The 16,230-nt window shown below is 35.8% G+C and overlaps 1 protein-coding gene and 2 pseudogenes across 2 annotated transcripts in view; 2 read left to right on the top strand and 1 right to left on the bottom strand.

Annotated features, from left to right (window-relative positions):
- Positions 1–3,572: 3,572 nt before the first annotated feature.
- The window catches only part of DPY19L4 (dpy-19 like 4), a 69,967-nt gene continuing 57,309 nt past the window's right edge, over positions 3,573–16,230 (bottom strand). The window contains exons 17-19 of one of the 2 annotated variants that reach the window (XM_037058751.1): positions 14,509–14,641; positions 7,840–7,998; positions 3,573–5,623 (exon numbers count right to left, since the gene is read on the bottom strand). In XM_037058751.1, the coding sequence (XP_036914646.1) occupies positions 5,456–5,623; positions 7,840–7,998; positions 14,509–14,641 (460 nt within the window). In that variant the 3' untranslated portion in view covers positions 3,573–5,455. Of the gene's footprint in view, positions 5,624–7,839; positions 7,999–14,508; positions 14,642–16,230 lie in introns of those variants that run through there. The other variant, XM_037058752.1, reaches the window with a different exon arrangement.
- Positions 10,676–11,473, top strand: LOC118995303 (eukaryotic translation initiation factor 3 subunit F-like; annotated as a pseudogene).
- LOC118995626 (uncharacterized) lies at positions 14,232–14,408 on the top strand (annotated as a pseudogene).

Raw genomic sequence — 16,230 nt, 5'->3', positions numbered from 1 at the left:
TTATAAACAGAAAGTATAGAAAGTATAGAAAGTATAGAAAGTAAAGAGATAAATATGATTTTTTTAAAAAGAACCAAATGGAAATTCTTTTTTTTCCAAATGGAAATTCTGAAGTTGAAAAGTATAACTGAAATGAAAAATATACCAGAAGGGCTCAACAGATGGAAGCTGAAGAAAGAACTAGCAAACTTGAAGATCAATAGAAACAATGCAATTCGAAGAACAAAGAGAAAGAAGATGGAAGAAAATTTAACACAGCCACAGAGAAATGTGCGTCACTATTAAGCACATCAATGTATGTGCAGTGGGAATACAAAAATTCCAAGTTTGATTTTTAAGAAATTCTGAAGGTAGCTCAACAAACCCCAAGTAGAATACATGCATGTAAATCCACCTGAAACACACCAGAGTAAAAATGCTTTATTGGTAACATCGAATGTGAGTAACAACACAATCAAAATTAAAAGCATCTATGTTTCAAAGGACACATCAAGGAAGTGAAGGAAACACACTTAATGGGAAAACAATGTGAATGAACATTACTCCAAAGAAGATATATAAATGACCATTAAGCATACAAAATGATGCTCAACATCATTTGTCATGATGGAAATGTGGATTAAAACCACAGTAATGTACCACTGCACACCTACCAGGATAGTTATACTCAAGAAAAAAGATAATAGCAAGTGTTGATGAAGGTGTGAAGAAATTGGAAACCTCGTTCCTGTTGGGGAGATTGTAAAATGGTAGTCACTTTGAAAGGCGGTCTTGAAGCTTCTCAAATAGTTACCACAGTTATCATATGACCCAGAAATTCTACTCCTAGACATATACCCAAGAAAAATGAAAACGTATGTCCACCCAAAAGCTTATACACGAATGTTCATAGCAGCATTATAGCAATATAATACCCAAAAAGTAAAAATAACCCAAACATTGATGAATGAACAAATAAACCATGGTATACCCATAAAATGCAGTATTATTTGGAGATAAGAAAGGATACATGCAATATGAATGAACTTTGAAAACATTATGCTAAATGAAAGAAACCAGCCACGAAAGACCAAGTATACATAATATTATATGATCTCATTTACATGAAATGTCCAGAATAGGCAACTGCAGAAACAGGAAGCCTATTGGTAGGAGTTCCCCAAGAATGGCATGGTTGCGGGTGAGAGCCACAAGGCATGCAGCTTCTTTATAAGGTGATAAAAATGTTCTAAAGTTGTTTGTTGTGTAATTGCACAACTCTGTGAATATACTAAAAACTGTGCAACTGTACACTTTAAATGGGTGCACGGTATGGTATGTAAATTATATATCAATAAAGATGTAACAAAAACAGTCTAAATATAAATGAAAATAGCTTTAAAAATTTTTTAAGAATTTTATTTTGGAAATATAACAAGGAGTGTAATTAAGCATGAAATAATTTCACTCTTGATAACAGGTACACATTACAAATATGTGAAGTAAACTAGTTGGCATCTCAACTCTTTTAAAGGATTAATATTTATTGAAATTATCTTTTATTCTTTTGCAAAGATATAACCTTACTTACAGGAGGAATACATTTAACCTAAATGTTCATTGTTATAGATATGATTCAGAAGCCAACATACATAAAACCAGTTGTATTTAACTTTGTTAAACAGCTGTACAAAGCTATTCACATAAAAAATAAAAGATTTTTTTAGGAAATATTTCAAACTATCAGGTTGGAATGCATGTTTCTTTCTGATACTATTATGCCACTAAATACAACGGTAAGATATTCTTATAGAACTGTACATAGGATTATATATGCTAAGCTTCAAATATTGCAATTTCTAAGAAACTCATAAACAGAAATGATTCAAAGATTTCTTGATGCTAAATCCAGCAAATGTTGTTCTACAATGCCCTTTTTATTATGAAAAAGTTTAATGTTTAGAAACCTTGATGGATGAAACATAGTCAAATCAAATATATTCTTTTGCAATTTTCACATCTAATTATTTAAATTGTTAACTCTACACATTAAAAAAACGTAATAATAAGCTATTGTTTCAATAATTGTTCAATTTTATTTGCAAATTTTCAGAGCTTTAATTTTAAGACATATTGGCATCTAAAAGTGTTAGCAAATAGCAAAAACTATTTATTTTAAAAACTGGGCAAATAAAGAGAATATTTTGAAGTATAAATCAGGAAGTAGTTATTTGTTTTATAGAAGGTTCTTAAATATACAGAATAATTCATAACATATGCCCTTTAAATATTAACACATTTAAAATAAACACACCAAAAAAATCAAGTGACATATAACTTTTAGAAGCCCTACAAATTTATAAGAGAGACATCATAAAGGACATCAAAATATTTTGACAGTTCAAAATAGAAAGGGCCAAAAAAGTTTTTAAAAAATGAAACAGTTGAATCAGATGGCTATTTACTGTGCCCGTCAAGAAATTCATAATTTTTAAAACATATTTTTCGGCCCTAACTTGTAACATACTTTGACCTCCATTTCTACTTTTCCTGGAATCATTCTGGACTATGTGGAAGAGTAACAACATAGAGGCAATTGGTGATTTGGGTTAATATCCTGAAAAAACATGCCATCTGTATGTACAAAGTAATAAAGAAAACCATTTTGAAGGATGATGCATACTCCCTAGGTTGTAAAACTGAACAGTCTAACAAAAAGCACCAAGATACAGAAGCCAAAAGATAGAAAAAATATAAACCAGCACATACTTTATCACATACCTTATCAGGTAAGTTTTATTTGTTGGCCTGTTTGGCATTTGGGAGCTAAATAAATGAATATAGCAAGCTAAAAATCCCATTGCTGCCATGATAAAGATTTGTTCTCAGTAAAAATAGAGTAGTGAGGACACTCTTGTGCTTATCCATGAGAAAAAAGTTACCATGATTTTCTTATGGGAAAGAAAGAAATGGATAATACTTTTTGGAAAATAAGAAGTAAACTTTGAAATGAAGAGGCTAAGGCACTTATTTCAATGATTTTGCAATAGCAAGGGCAAAATATGCTCTATTCTTCAAGAAATTCCTTCCACACAAAAACCATAAAGTTGCTCCTTACATAGATCTTTATTGTCAAACCTAACAACTTGTAAGTTACACAAGTAGAATTACTTGCAGACTTCTTAATCATTTGTTACTCTATCAAGAAGTTAATTATGTGCTCCTCCATCAAAGTTTTCTAGTACTATTGTTTTAACTACAGTTAAAATAGAAACAAATAATAGTATATCTCACATCCAGTATTATTATTTCTATGTTAAAGCTCACATTTTCCTTTTCAAATGATGCTGAATGAAAAATTCATTATTTAGAAAATTCATTTAAAAGTTTCTCCAAATTTATTTTATTTAACAAGTTGACAGAAGCAAAAACTACTAATATGCCAAGAACAAAAATAAAACAAAAAACATACAATAATTCAGTATCTTTGATCATAATGTAAATCAATAAAAAATAATGAAACATTTCATAGTAGAAAATAGGCTGTTCGATTCCCCTTTCAAAACATGCAAGCTGACTTTTTAATCACAAGGTTTACATGCTCTACTCATAAGTATTACCATGTGACTATTCACTATGTACTTAGGTAACTATGATAATATTTTCCTAAGGCTTGAAGCTAAACATTAGTGACTCATTAAGATGTACAGAGAACCTGAAATATCCTGCCTACAGCTATCTTAATAGAATTGTTAAAAAATTACATAAAAGCATGAAATGAGAACCAATGAAACTATTGCCCCGGATATATGATGCAGCCATCGCACAATTCTTAGGCTCCGAAAGAGCAAAGCAACCTAGAGCTAGCCTAAGAATGATGTGCTTCTGTACTTTTAAAATGTTACAGAAAATAAAGATAAGGAAATGATGCTCCCTTCTAGTATAGAGTAGCAAAACTGCAATTTTTACAGACTCTAAAAAGTGAAATTTTGGAAACTCATCCACTAAACTGATATATAAAACTAAACATGCATACCATCTTATTAAAGGGACATATTTATCCAGAATCTGTTTATAAAGCCAAATAAATCATTTTAGATTTTCTTTTAATAAATGGTAAAAATATGAAAACATTTAACTTAAAGGAACAGAGCATTTAGCCTGTGAAACTGTGCTGTGAATTTTATTATAACTGTCATTTTGTTATGTTGAAGACTGTGTCAGACGTTCATAAATAATAGCACTTGTTTTATAATAAATACACCTGTACGCAGAGGTATGTTTAACAGCATCTACACATATCTCCAGAAGTTGTTGCTCATTTTAGTGTACATGTATTCATTTTGCTAAAGATTTTTTTAACCTAATTTTCAGTAGAAAACATGTGAATAGACTGTATGGTCCATATCCATATTTTTATTTATTTTTTAAAATATTTTATTTGTTTATTTTTAGAGAGAGGGTAAGGGAGGGAGGAAGAGAGGGAGAGAAACATCAATGTGTGGTTGCCTCTCATGGGACCCCTACTGGGAACCTGACCCCCAACCCAGGCATGTGCCCTGACCAGGAATCGACCACATCAGTGACCCTTTGCTTTGCAAGCAAGGCACTCAGTCCACTGAGCCTCACCAGCCAGGGCTCCATATCCACATTTTTTAAAAACCTGAACATTCTTGTAAATGTCTGTTTTAAAAAATATATAGGTAATAAGAGTTACTGTTTTATAATGGTTAGATTGGTATCAAATTTATGAGCATAAGTAACAAGAGGTAACCACTTAATAGTCATAAAATAATAAAATGCAATATCATGCACCATATATTACTAAGAAAGTGCTCACTTATATAAGCATTAGACAATAAAAACAGTATCATGGAAAATCTGGATATATTTTTATATATATCCTTAAGAAATCACTTTCTTTTATATCATTTCCATTTTAATTTAAATGCCACGTTTTCACCTAACATTTAAATTAGTTTTTTATTGTTAACATTTCTGTTCTATTCTAAGCCATAAACTACCTTTAGAAACTGCCTTGAGGGTAAGAATAATTCTCTCCTCTATAATTATATCACATTTAAGTGTATATTAAATGTTATGTTTGAGAAATACGCTGAGACCTTGAACATATTTAAATTCAAGATCAATATCATGATAAAGTGAAGATTTATAACGAAAGTTTTAAATAGTTTAGAAGGAGACATCTTTAAAGACCATATACCAATAAGAAAATCCCTGGCTGGAAGGCTGCAAGCAGTGCGATTTGACATTTTACCAAAGGACAGTAAGGCGTAACCTTCTACTCCCCACAGAACTCCGGATCCCACTAGTGGCGGGGGCGGGGAAAGCAGCAGCAGCAGCAGCAGCTCTTCAAATGTCCACGCTCTGACCCCCAAAGCATACCACACTGGTAGAAGAAAATCACGTTTTACGTCAGATGGTGTAAGTCTTTGAAGGGAGGGCTCTGCTATTTTCAAGACTGAAAGGATATCACAGTGTTGATTTTATAGACAAAGTAGGATCTGTTCCAGTATACTCTAGTGAAGTAATTCACATACGGAGAATAGTTAATTTTGACCTCATGACAAAATCGCCCATATTTTGAGTAGGTTAACTTGTCATCATCCTCTTCGCAAACCACCTGTCAAAAGATATGAAACGTAGTGTTAAAAAAGCTTATTAAGCCTATGGGAGAAATGCAGTCAGTGTACAAATGACTACGTTTCTATGGAAATATATTATGCTACACATGGACAACCTCACATCATTCAGCAAACCGTAAGAGCCACCACGTGTACTAGACTTCTGAGCTTCCTGCTGCGATTAAGACACTAGTACAAAGTGTTTCCAATTTTAAAAGATTTAATCCTAAGATTTAGAAGCCTATGTTCCCATAGTGCCCTATTGTTCCTCTTAAGAACTTTATCATGGAGCCTACCAAGGCTAAGAAATAAATGTACAGGGTGGGGCAAAAGTAGGTTTACAGTATGCGTATGGAAAAGAGTACAATAATTAATAAATAATAATATAAGAATAAACTCTGTGAGGGGAAGAAACATCGACTTATTTTTCCATTTATCCATGCATTCATTGGTTGATTCTCATATGTGTACTCAAAAATGTAAACCTACTTTGCCCCACCTTGTATTATATCCTTAATGTATATTTAAACGCTTACCTGGTGTAGAATTGATTTACAATGATCTAGTAAGCAAGTAAATTTTGGGGACTTATCCAGGGCAAACCTTTACATTCCCACCTCGATGATGCTCGCTAAAGTAGCTTACCTAGCTTGAAGGATTTCCTATAAAACACTAAATGTTACTCTAATGCCTAAGAAAGATGTCAGAGAGCCAACTTTAATCAGTGTAAAAGCATAGATAAGCTTTAAGTCTGTGCCTGGCATTATATGAAAGTAACCTGATTTTCAAAATGGAGCAAAAAGGTAGCCAAAAGTAGATTATAAAAAGGGTCAAGATAGCAGATACCAATACAGCAGCAATTACTAAATACTTATGATGGTTTTTGTTAACTCCTTTTTTTAGAATATGTTTATTGATTTGATAGAGAGATATCAATGAGGGGGGAGAGAGAGAGAAGTGAGAGAGAAATATTAACCTGTTGCCTCTCATAAGCACTCCCCTGTAATTTAGGTATGTGCTCTGACCGGGAATCGAACCCTCAACCTTTCAGTGCATGGGACGACGCTCAAGCCAACTGAGTCACCTGGCCAGGTCCCAGTTAGCTTCAGTAAAATTCCATTTTGGCACCAATTAAGCCAAAGAAGATCACAGATATCAAGTATGATATTTTCTCTCTTCAAGTATGAAGAGAGAAAATTCAAAACACATGCAGCAGAAAACAGTGTTTATATTATAAGTTTAAGGAGTCATGAAAAAAGAAAAAGGCGAAAATCAGAAAAACTAACTTCTCAGCTCCAAACTAGTCTGGGATGGTAAGACAAAGAGCTAATTATTTAGGAAGGGACCAAAAAAAATCTTGGTTGCAACCTGAATAGACTAGGCATTCCAACCTAGGGTGATCTAATGAACTTTGCTAAGGTCCTCCGCCCCGACTTTCATAGGAGTAAAGGTGCCCTTTCCAGACAACGCTCTCCCCCGACGTTCTTTCCGGCTGCTAGACATACAATATGCACTGCAGGCTGAGAGGTAAGATGTTTGGTAAAACAGCTCAAATTAATGAAAAATCAAGATGCAACTAAGTCCTAACGACTAAAGTGGCTCTGAATATACTAATTGTTGTGGATAATAGGGACTCACTGTAAGAACTGCTATAATTTAGTAAGCAATTTTCCTAGATATGTATTAAATTACAATAACTTTCTTAATATAATATAACATTGCAACCAAATGTTCTATAGATTATTATCAGTTTAAAATCATCATTCAAATCCTATTATGCCATCTTGGTTTTTTTTAAATGCTCATTTTTTCCCCAGCATTATTTTGTATTGGTTTCACCTGAAAGTACAGCCTATCCTTTACAAAGTGTTCCCCTTGATATTTCCAGTACCCACCTGGCACCATACATATTTATTGTCATACACTTAGTGACTATATTCCCTATGCTGTACTTTACATCCCTGGCCAGCTTTTGTTTATAAATGTTGAACATACGTAGGAAATGGGTAATACGAAATCCATGTATTGGTAAAAAAATTTTTTTGCAAAAATACCCAACTTTTCTTTTGTACATTGAAAAAATACTTCAAACTACTTTTAATAAGTTCCCCCCCATCATTATATAACTTTTAATTATATTCTTAGTTAAGTTCCAAAAATAAAGTTTGCAGATTACAAATTTAAACAAAGTCATTTTTCTCAAATGGTTACTTACATGGCCATTCGCAATGTCTAATAAATCTTTAACTCTACAGCCTCGCATGGTTCCCACCTCATTGCAGATGGCATCCTCTACAATTAGGTAATTAGCTTTGTAAGATGTCAGTATTTTATAAATATCCTCAGCTGATCGCTTTGAATAGATCTGATAGATCTGAAAGAATACAATTAAAAGTTATTTTAAAAGACATTTAAAACTTTTATGAATCAAAACTATACATTAAGCATCTACCATGTTTGATATTCACTAAGTCTTGATTCCTGCCCTCAGAGAGCTTATAGTCATATGCAATTAGCCATTTGTATATCTTCCTTGGAGAAATGTACATTTAAGTCTTTGGTTCATTTTCCCCCTAGCTTTATTGGAATATAAACAACATATAGAATGGGAGGCAGGGAGGGGTGGAAGTGGAAGAGAGCTAAATGGTAATGGAAAAATGCAATAAAAATAAACTATTAAAAAACATATAACACTGTGTAAGTTTAAAGTGTACAATTTGTTCATTTAATACATTTAAATATGGTAAAATGATTACCACCATAATGTTAGCTAACACCTCCATCATGTCACATAATTATCATTTATTTTTTGTGGTAAGAACATTCAACACCTACTCCCTTAGCAACTTTCAAGTATATAACACAGCATTAACAACTATAATTGCCATTGTGTGTATTAGATCCCCAGAATTTGTCCATCTCATAACTGGAAGTTTATGCTCTGTCACCAACATCTCCCAATTCCCCACCAACCAGATGCTGGCAAGCACCACTCCCTGTTTCTATGAATTCGACTTTTAAAAATTCAATATACAAGTGACATCACACAGTATTTTTCTTCTCTGTCTGACTTATTTCACTTCACATAGTGCCCTCAAGATTCATCCCTGTTTTTGCAAATGGCCTTTGCCCATTTTTAAATTGATTTGTCTTTTTATTATTGAGATGTAGTAGTTCTTTAATCTTTTTTATTACCATATATCAAAGGTTTTTTTATGCTCATTTTATACATGGAAGAGAGTCAGAAAGGTTAAAAATAATTCAACCATTGTAACAAAATACTAAATGAGACAATGATATTTAAAACTCAAGCCTTGATTCCATGACATGTTTCATTGCAACTTTCCTGACCTTATCAGGTAATGACTCCAGACACTGGCCAATGTCCCCAAGGGGCACAACTGTCCCAGGTTTGAGAATCACTGCCACAGGCGATCACAAAACAATCCATCACATGTCATGAATTATAGATAGTGTCTAATTCAAATGATAGTCTCTCATTTATGGAGTTCGGTTTGAATTTTAGTTTGACAACAAACTTACTCAGTGTTTGCTATGTACCGGACACCAGAGAGAAAGGCAAAGGTTTGAAAAACATTGTTCCTGTTCTCAAAGCCAAGTCATACAAAGCTTAAGACTCTAAAATGTTTAAATTTAATTACCATGTAATTAAAATTCTGAGCTAATTATAAGAGATTCTAAAATTCTCTATTAGTAAAAAGACCAACCAAAAAACCCCTACAAAGTCATGTCAGAACTGGCTGGTTCAAATCCACAAAAAAGTAAAGTTCAGGAATATGCTGCGTATATTCTGTCTAAGCAACACGACCTTTGCAAAGTGTAGCAAAGGCTAATTAGAGACAGCTGTTGTCTCCCAGGTAAGTCACTCTCAGGATCTCCCCATCTCTGATTTTCTCCCGCTTCATCTGTTCTCTCTGCTATGATCATCATGAACTCTCTAAAGGAGGTCTAAGCATTCAATTCTCAGGCTTATTAGAGGCTTTTGATAACTCCCAAATACCCCAAGGGCAAGTCTAAACTCTATTGCATGACATTCCAGGCCCTTCAGAATTTGTCCTCTATTTTCTAGTTTCATGACCATACAAATTTCATGGCTCATGTTACTTTTTCAGACTCAAATCATACACATTTTCCCCCCAAGGAAGTTTCTACTCATCCTTTGAAAACCAGATCAAGAGAATGTCCTTTATGGATTTCTGTAGGCTGAATTGATTGCTACTGCTTCTGAACTCTCTTTGTACTCTGTGTGTTTATATATGTTCATGTGCATACACATACAATTATAACTTAATAGTATAAGATAGTAACATAATAATGGCTAATATTTAGATTTTACTATGTTTCAAGCAAAGCACATCCTCTCATAGAATTTTCACAACTAGGAGGTAAGAACTATTATTTCCAGATTCAGACCCTTGCTCAAAATTAAAGAAATTGAAGAAGACACAAATAAATGGAAAGATACTCAGTCGTCATGGCTTGCGAGAATTAATACTGTTTAAATGCCCATACCTAAAGCAATCTATTGATTCAATGCAATTCCTATCAAGATTACAATGGCATTTTTTTGCATAACTAGAACAAATAATTCTAAAATTTGTATGGAACCACAAAAGATCCCAAATAGCCAAAATAATCTGTTGTCTGTCTGTTTGTTTAGAGGTGGGGGGAAGAAACATCGACTAATTTTTCCATTTATCCATGCATTCATTGGTTGATTCTCATATGGGCCCTGATGGGGGACAGAACCACACCTTGGTGTATGACACTCCAACCAACCTAGCTACCTGGCCAGGTAACAAACAATACAATCTTGAGAAAGAACAGCAAAGTTGGAGGCATCACACTCCCTGATTTCAAAGAATACTACTAAGCAATAGTAATCAGATCAGTCTGGTAGTGGAATAAAAACAGACACACAGATTAATGGAACAGAACAGAGAGCCCAGAAATAAGCCTGCACATATATATAGGCAACTAATTTACAACAAAAGAGTCAAGAATATACAACAGGGCTCTCTTTCCACAAGATGGCCAGACCAGCAGTACTGGCGAGTGTTCCTCTTGCCACTCCAGCCCCGGCTGAAGCCCCCACCTCAGCTCCAAACCCAGCCCAAGCTCACCTCCAGCATCTGTCCCAGCTCCAATCCCAGCTCCACTCTCATCCCCAGATCCAGTGGCAGTAGTAGCTATGACTGTGGCTCTGGCCCAGACTCTGGCCTCAGCACGGGCCCCAGGGCAGACCTCCGCGCAGGCACAGGCCAATCCTACTCTACCAGGCCCCTTCCCCAGCAGTCAGGTGGTCTGGCTGCACCAGGTCGTTTTGGCCTCCCTCACGAACAGCTCTGAGCGACACAACAAGGCCACTGCCCAAGATATTGGGCTGGGAACCATGGACAATCACTCAGTGGAAGTCACCAACTGCTTTTCAATGCCACACAATGAATCAGAAGATGAGGTAGCTGTTAACATGGAATTTGCTTAGAACAATGTATGAATTACACAGGAAAGTCTCTTCAAATGAGCACATTCTGAGCTGGAAAGCTATAGGCCATGACGTCACAGAGTACTCTGTGCTGATCCATGAGGGCTACAGTTGGGAAGCCCCAACCCCATTCACCTCACTATGCTTCCAGTACGGTCACATGAGCACCGGGGCTTACATCAGCACTTCAGTGGGTGTCCCTAGCAGGACCATGGGGGTGATGCTCATACCTGTGACAGTGAAGTGTATGTACTATGACACTCAACCCACTGGAGCTGACCTTATCATGACAACATGTTTGAGCCCTAACTGAGTGATCGGATTCTCAGGTGACTTGCAGTGAGCAGTAGGTCATAGGCTCACAACCAGGATGCCCTAGGCACAGTGTGGAAGCATGCAGACGATGTATGGTCAACCCACTGGAGTTGACCTTATCATGACAACAGGTTTGAGCCCTAACTGAGTGATCGGATTCTCAGGTGACTTGCAGTGAGCAGTAGGTCATGGGCTCACAACCAGGGTGCCCTAGGCACAGTGTGGAAGCATGCAGAAGATGTATGGTCTGGAAAGGTTCCAGCCGACAATACTGTGGGCCACTTCTTGATGAGTTGGTTAATCAAGCACCCAAGACAGTTGGTTACTTGGGTGCTGGTAACCAAATATCCAAGACCATACTCAATAGCAATATCAATGATCACTGATGATGACCTTCCTAGCCAATGTCACAGAGTCACAGATGAGGAACTTGTAAACCTGTGAATGTGCCCCAAGCAGCACTCCTTCCATTCTGGCCCCAACTCTAGGATTTAGAATGGACTGAAATGGAAATGGCTTCTTGTGGTTTGAGTCATGCCCAGTGAGTCAACTGCAGGTAACCTAAATAAACATAGCCTACTTTTTGTACATGAAAAAAAAAGAATATACAATGGGAAAAGGACAATCTTTACAATATATGGTGTGAGGAAAACCAGACAGCCACATGCAAAAGAATGAAACTAGACCACCATCTTATACAATACACAAAAATTAATTCAAAATGGGTTAAAAACTTGAATATAAGACCTAAAACCATACCATTTCTGTAAGAAAACATAGGTGGTAAGCTCCTTGACATTGCTCTTGGCAATGTCTTTTGGGATCTGACTCTGAAGGCAAGGGAAACAAAAGCAAAATTAAACAAACCGAACTATATCAAATTAAAAAAGCTTCTGTAAAGTAAAGAAAGGCATCAACAAAACAAAAGGACAATCTACTGAGAGAGGATATTCGTAAATAATACAATGGATATGGGGTTAATATCCAAAATACATCAAGAATTCATACAATTCAACATCAACCAAAAAAACAACTTGATTAAAAAATGGGCAGGGGATCTAAATAGACATTTTTCCAAAGAAGATATACAGATGCCCAACAGGGACATGAAAAGATGCTCAACATCGTCAGTCATCAAGGAAATGCGTATTTAAACCACAATGTGGTATCACCTCACACCTGTCTGCATAGCTATCATCAGAAATGGGAAAAACAATGTGTTGGTGAGCATGTCAAGAAATGAAAATCCTTGTGCACTGTTGGTGGGACTGTCAATTGGTTCAGTCACTATGGAAAACAACATGGAGATTCCTCAAAAAATTAAAAATAGAACTGCTATATGATCCAGCAATTCCGCCTCTGGGTATTTATTTAAAGAAAATTAAAACACGAATTCAAAAAGATATCTGCAACCCCATGTTCATTACAGCATTACTTACAACAGCCAAGACATGGAAACAACCTAAATGTCAATCAATAGATAAACAGTTAAAGAAAATGTTGTGCACATATATAATGGAATACTACTCAGCCACAAAAAGGATGAAATCTTGCCATTGCAATAACATGGATGGACCTTGAGAATATTATACTAAGTGAAATAAGTCAGATGGAGAAAGACAAATGCCATAAAACTTCACTTACATGTGCAATGTAAAATTAACAACACACACACAGAGAACAGACAGTGGTTGGTGGGCAAATGGGTGAAGGGAGTCAAAAGGCACAAACTTGCAGTAATAAAACAAATAAGGCACGGGGGTGTAATGTACAGAATGGTGACTATAGTTCATAATACTGTTCTACATACTTGAAAGTTGCTAAGACAGTAGATCTTTTAAGTTTTCATCACAAGAAAAAAAAATTTGGCAGCTCAGTATGGTGAGATGTTAACTAAACTTACTGTGGTGATCAGTTTGCGATACACGTAGATATCAAGTCATTATTTTATACACCTGAAGCTAAAATAATTCTATATGCCAATTATGCCTCAATTCTGTAAAAAAAGGCATTGTGGAAATGCCCCCATCCAAAGAAAGAAACTTGCTTGAAGCAACAAAGCCAGTGTGCGGCAGAGGCAGCGTTTCAGTCCAGACACTCTAATTTCAGAGTCTGCATTCTGAGAATCTAACATTATAGTTTAACTTCCACGCTGCGGTATTTCCTCCTTAGCTTAGAGTATACGTAAAAACCATGTGAAGTTCTCTTAACACAGTCATCAATTGGAAAACAGAATGTTTGGAACTCAGGTTTACTCAGTCATTGTCTCCACATGCAAAGTTACCACTTATATCCATATCAAACACTCAAAATAATAGCTTCTCTTGACATTAAGTAACTAGATGCCCTTCTAATGTTATACTAAATATAATAGCCCATACTGAAAAATAAAGCACAGTGTAATAGAATTTTAGCTTAGAAATACAGAGTATATCAAGACCTTAATCGACAGCGTTCCTTCGATAATTTGATTGAGAACAATATTTTCAAAATTATGTTACTTTTTGTGAAATGTTACACATTAGTTCCCTTGAAACTTGGTGGAAAATTAAATGTTTCTCCAACAAACATACCTATACTGTTCATAAAACCTTTAATATTTTAATTTTGGCTCTCCTCTTGCTTAAATGCATTATGAAGCTTTTAAAAAACTAAAGCTAATTAACCTCTCTAAAATTATTTGGATTTCCCTAGCTAACTAGGAACATATGCATCATTACAAAACTATATTAAATAGTGATGTTAAAAGAGATCCAAATGTAGAATCTAAAATGTCTTACATTTTCATCCCTTCTCGGCCTTTTGGCTAAGATCAAGTATAAAATGTCTTACGTTTTCTTCTTTTAAAAAGATTTTAATTAATTTATTATTTTTGGAGAGAGCAAAGGGATGGAGAGAGAGGGAAAGAATCATACATTGGCTGCCTCTTGCATGCCCACAACTGGGGGCCTGGCCGGCAGCCCAGGCATGTGCCCTGGCAGGAAATTGAACCAGTGGCCTTTGGCTTTATGGGACAATGCCCAACCCACTGAGCCACATCAGCCAGGGCATAAAATGCCTTACATTTTCATTTCTCTTGAGAAGATCATCATCATTGTAAAGAGGCAAGCTTGTTACCATCCATCCAGTGCATAATTTAATTGCGCCCATTAACTGTGGACTCCCTGCAAACACAGCTGCAACTGGAGCTTGCCTTCTGCAAAGAAGCACACAGATTTAGACCCTGGAAAAGTAAATATACTATTTAGATCACTTGTCTATATCAATTCTGAACTGCCAGGCAACGTACAACGTGTATTATATACTTAAGTTTCAATGTCAGTTTTCACTTCATTTCACTTATGGATTCATTCAAAACAATTAAGCACCTATTATGTACCAAGAATGGTTGAGTGCTGAAGATACAGAAATTTTTTAAAGGGGGAGTGGAGATAAGATCCTTGCTTGAAGATAATAAATATCTAAGTCAGGTGGTAATAATGCTATTAAAAAACAATACAGAGTAATGGGACATGGTGACAGGAAAATACCATTTATACAGTGTGATCAATTCAATGGTGATACTGTAAATTCTCAAATATATCTTCTTTACAAATATTAACCACCACAATTAAACTCCTTACAGATCCACCTATCTTCCTGCTCCTTCTCTACCTTTACCTTCTCCACCCTGAGCCATGACTCAAAGTCCCAGATGGATGCTACTTGCAAGTCTAGGACACCCAGAAACAGCTCCCAAAGGTCTACCCTATTGCCTTCACTTATCTGTTCACTCCCTGTGTTCAGCACCCACCCACTACATGTTAGGGTTAGTGCCAAACTCTGGAAATAAAGAGATGGCACATAGCCGTTGTCCTCCAGGAGCACCCAGTAATGGGGAAACAAAGATAAAACTGAATAATCAAACAACAGTAACATACATGTCCAACTGTTTGATATAAAATGTCCTATATTCAGGCCTTTGCTGTTTTTTAAAATACGTATTATGATAAATCACACACATAGATGTAACTCTCCCTTTTGTTAATGACAACACAGAGATAAATAGTTCGTGTTCTACAATGGTAAACACAAGTCTTAAAAAGTATTAATGGGCAATAGTTAAGGGTGATCTAAAGGAAACAAATTTTATGCATATGAGGAGTGTCATTACAGCATGGCCTTATAATAAGATCTAGTCTCATTTCTATATAACTACTCTATAAACATACCCCTCATTTCTAGAACCATTTTTGTCCCCTCTCCCCCTGGTCCTGATCTTTTTTTATAGTGTTTCCTTCCTTTTCATGTTTCAGTTTCTTCCTCTATGTGTTCAAATTTTTTTCAATGTAACTATTTCAGTCTCTCTCCAGGGCACAGACTGGGTGCAGAATGACCGCAGTGATCCTTCTTCCTATAGCTACTCTCTAGGAGGGTATGCTGATCTTGGCTATGTGACTTGCTTTGGCCAACAAACATAATGTGAGCAGAGACAAAACACGCTTGGCATTTAGACTTGCCCTCTCTTGCCGCTCTTGGGAACTCTACAGCTACTACTTTGTAAATGAGCCCAGGCTAACAAGGGCCAGATGATGAGAGGCACGTGGCCTAGTGAATTCTATCCCCATCTCTGCAGCTGGTACCTACCCAAAACCAAACATGTGAGAGAGGCCATGCCAAGCTACTCAATCCCAGCTGAGCTGGTCCAGACCAGAAGAGTCCTCCCCACTGCTAAACCTCAAAATATGCAAAATAACACATTTACTATTTGTAAGCCACTAAATTTTATGGTAGTCAATTATGCAA

This window comes from Sturnira hondurensis, unplaced genomic scaffold (assembly GCF_014824575.4).
Source record: "Sturnira hondurensis isolate 20B ecotype Veracruz unplaced genomic scaffold, ASM1482457v3 Scaffold0010128, whole genome shotgun sequence".
NCBI classification, from domain to species: Eukaryota; Metazoa; Chordata; class Mammalia; order Chiroptera; family Phyllostomidae; genus Sturnira; species Sturnira hondurensis.
Note: the sequence above shows the minus strand (reverse complement) of the source record. Positions and strands in the feature narration are given on the sequence as shown.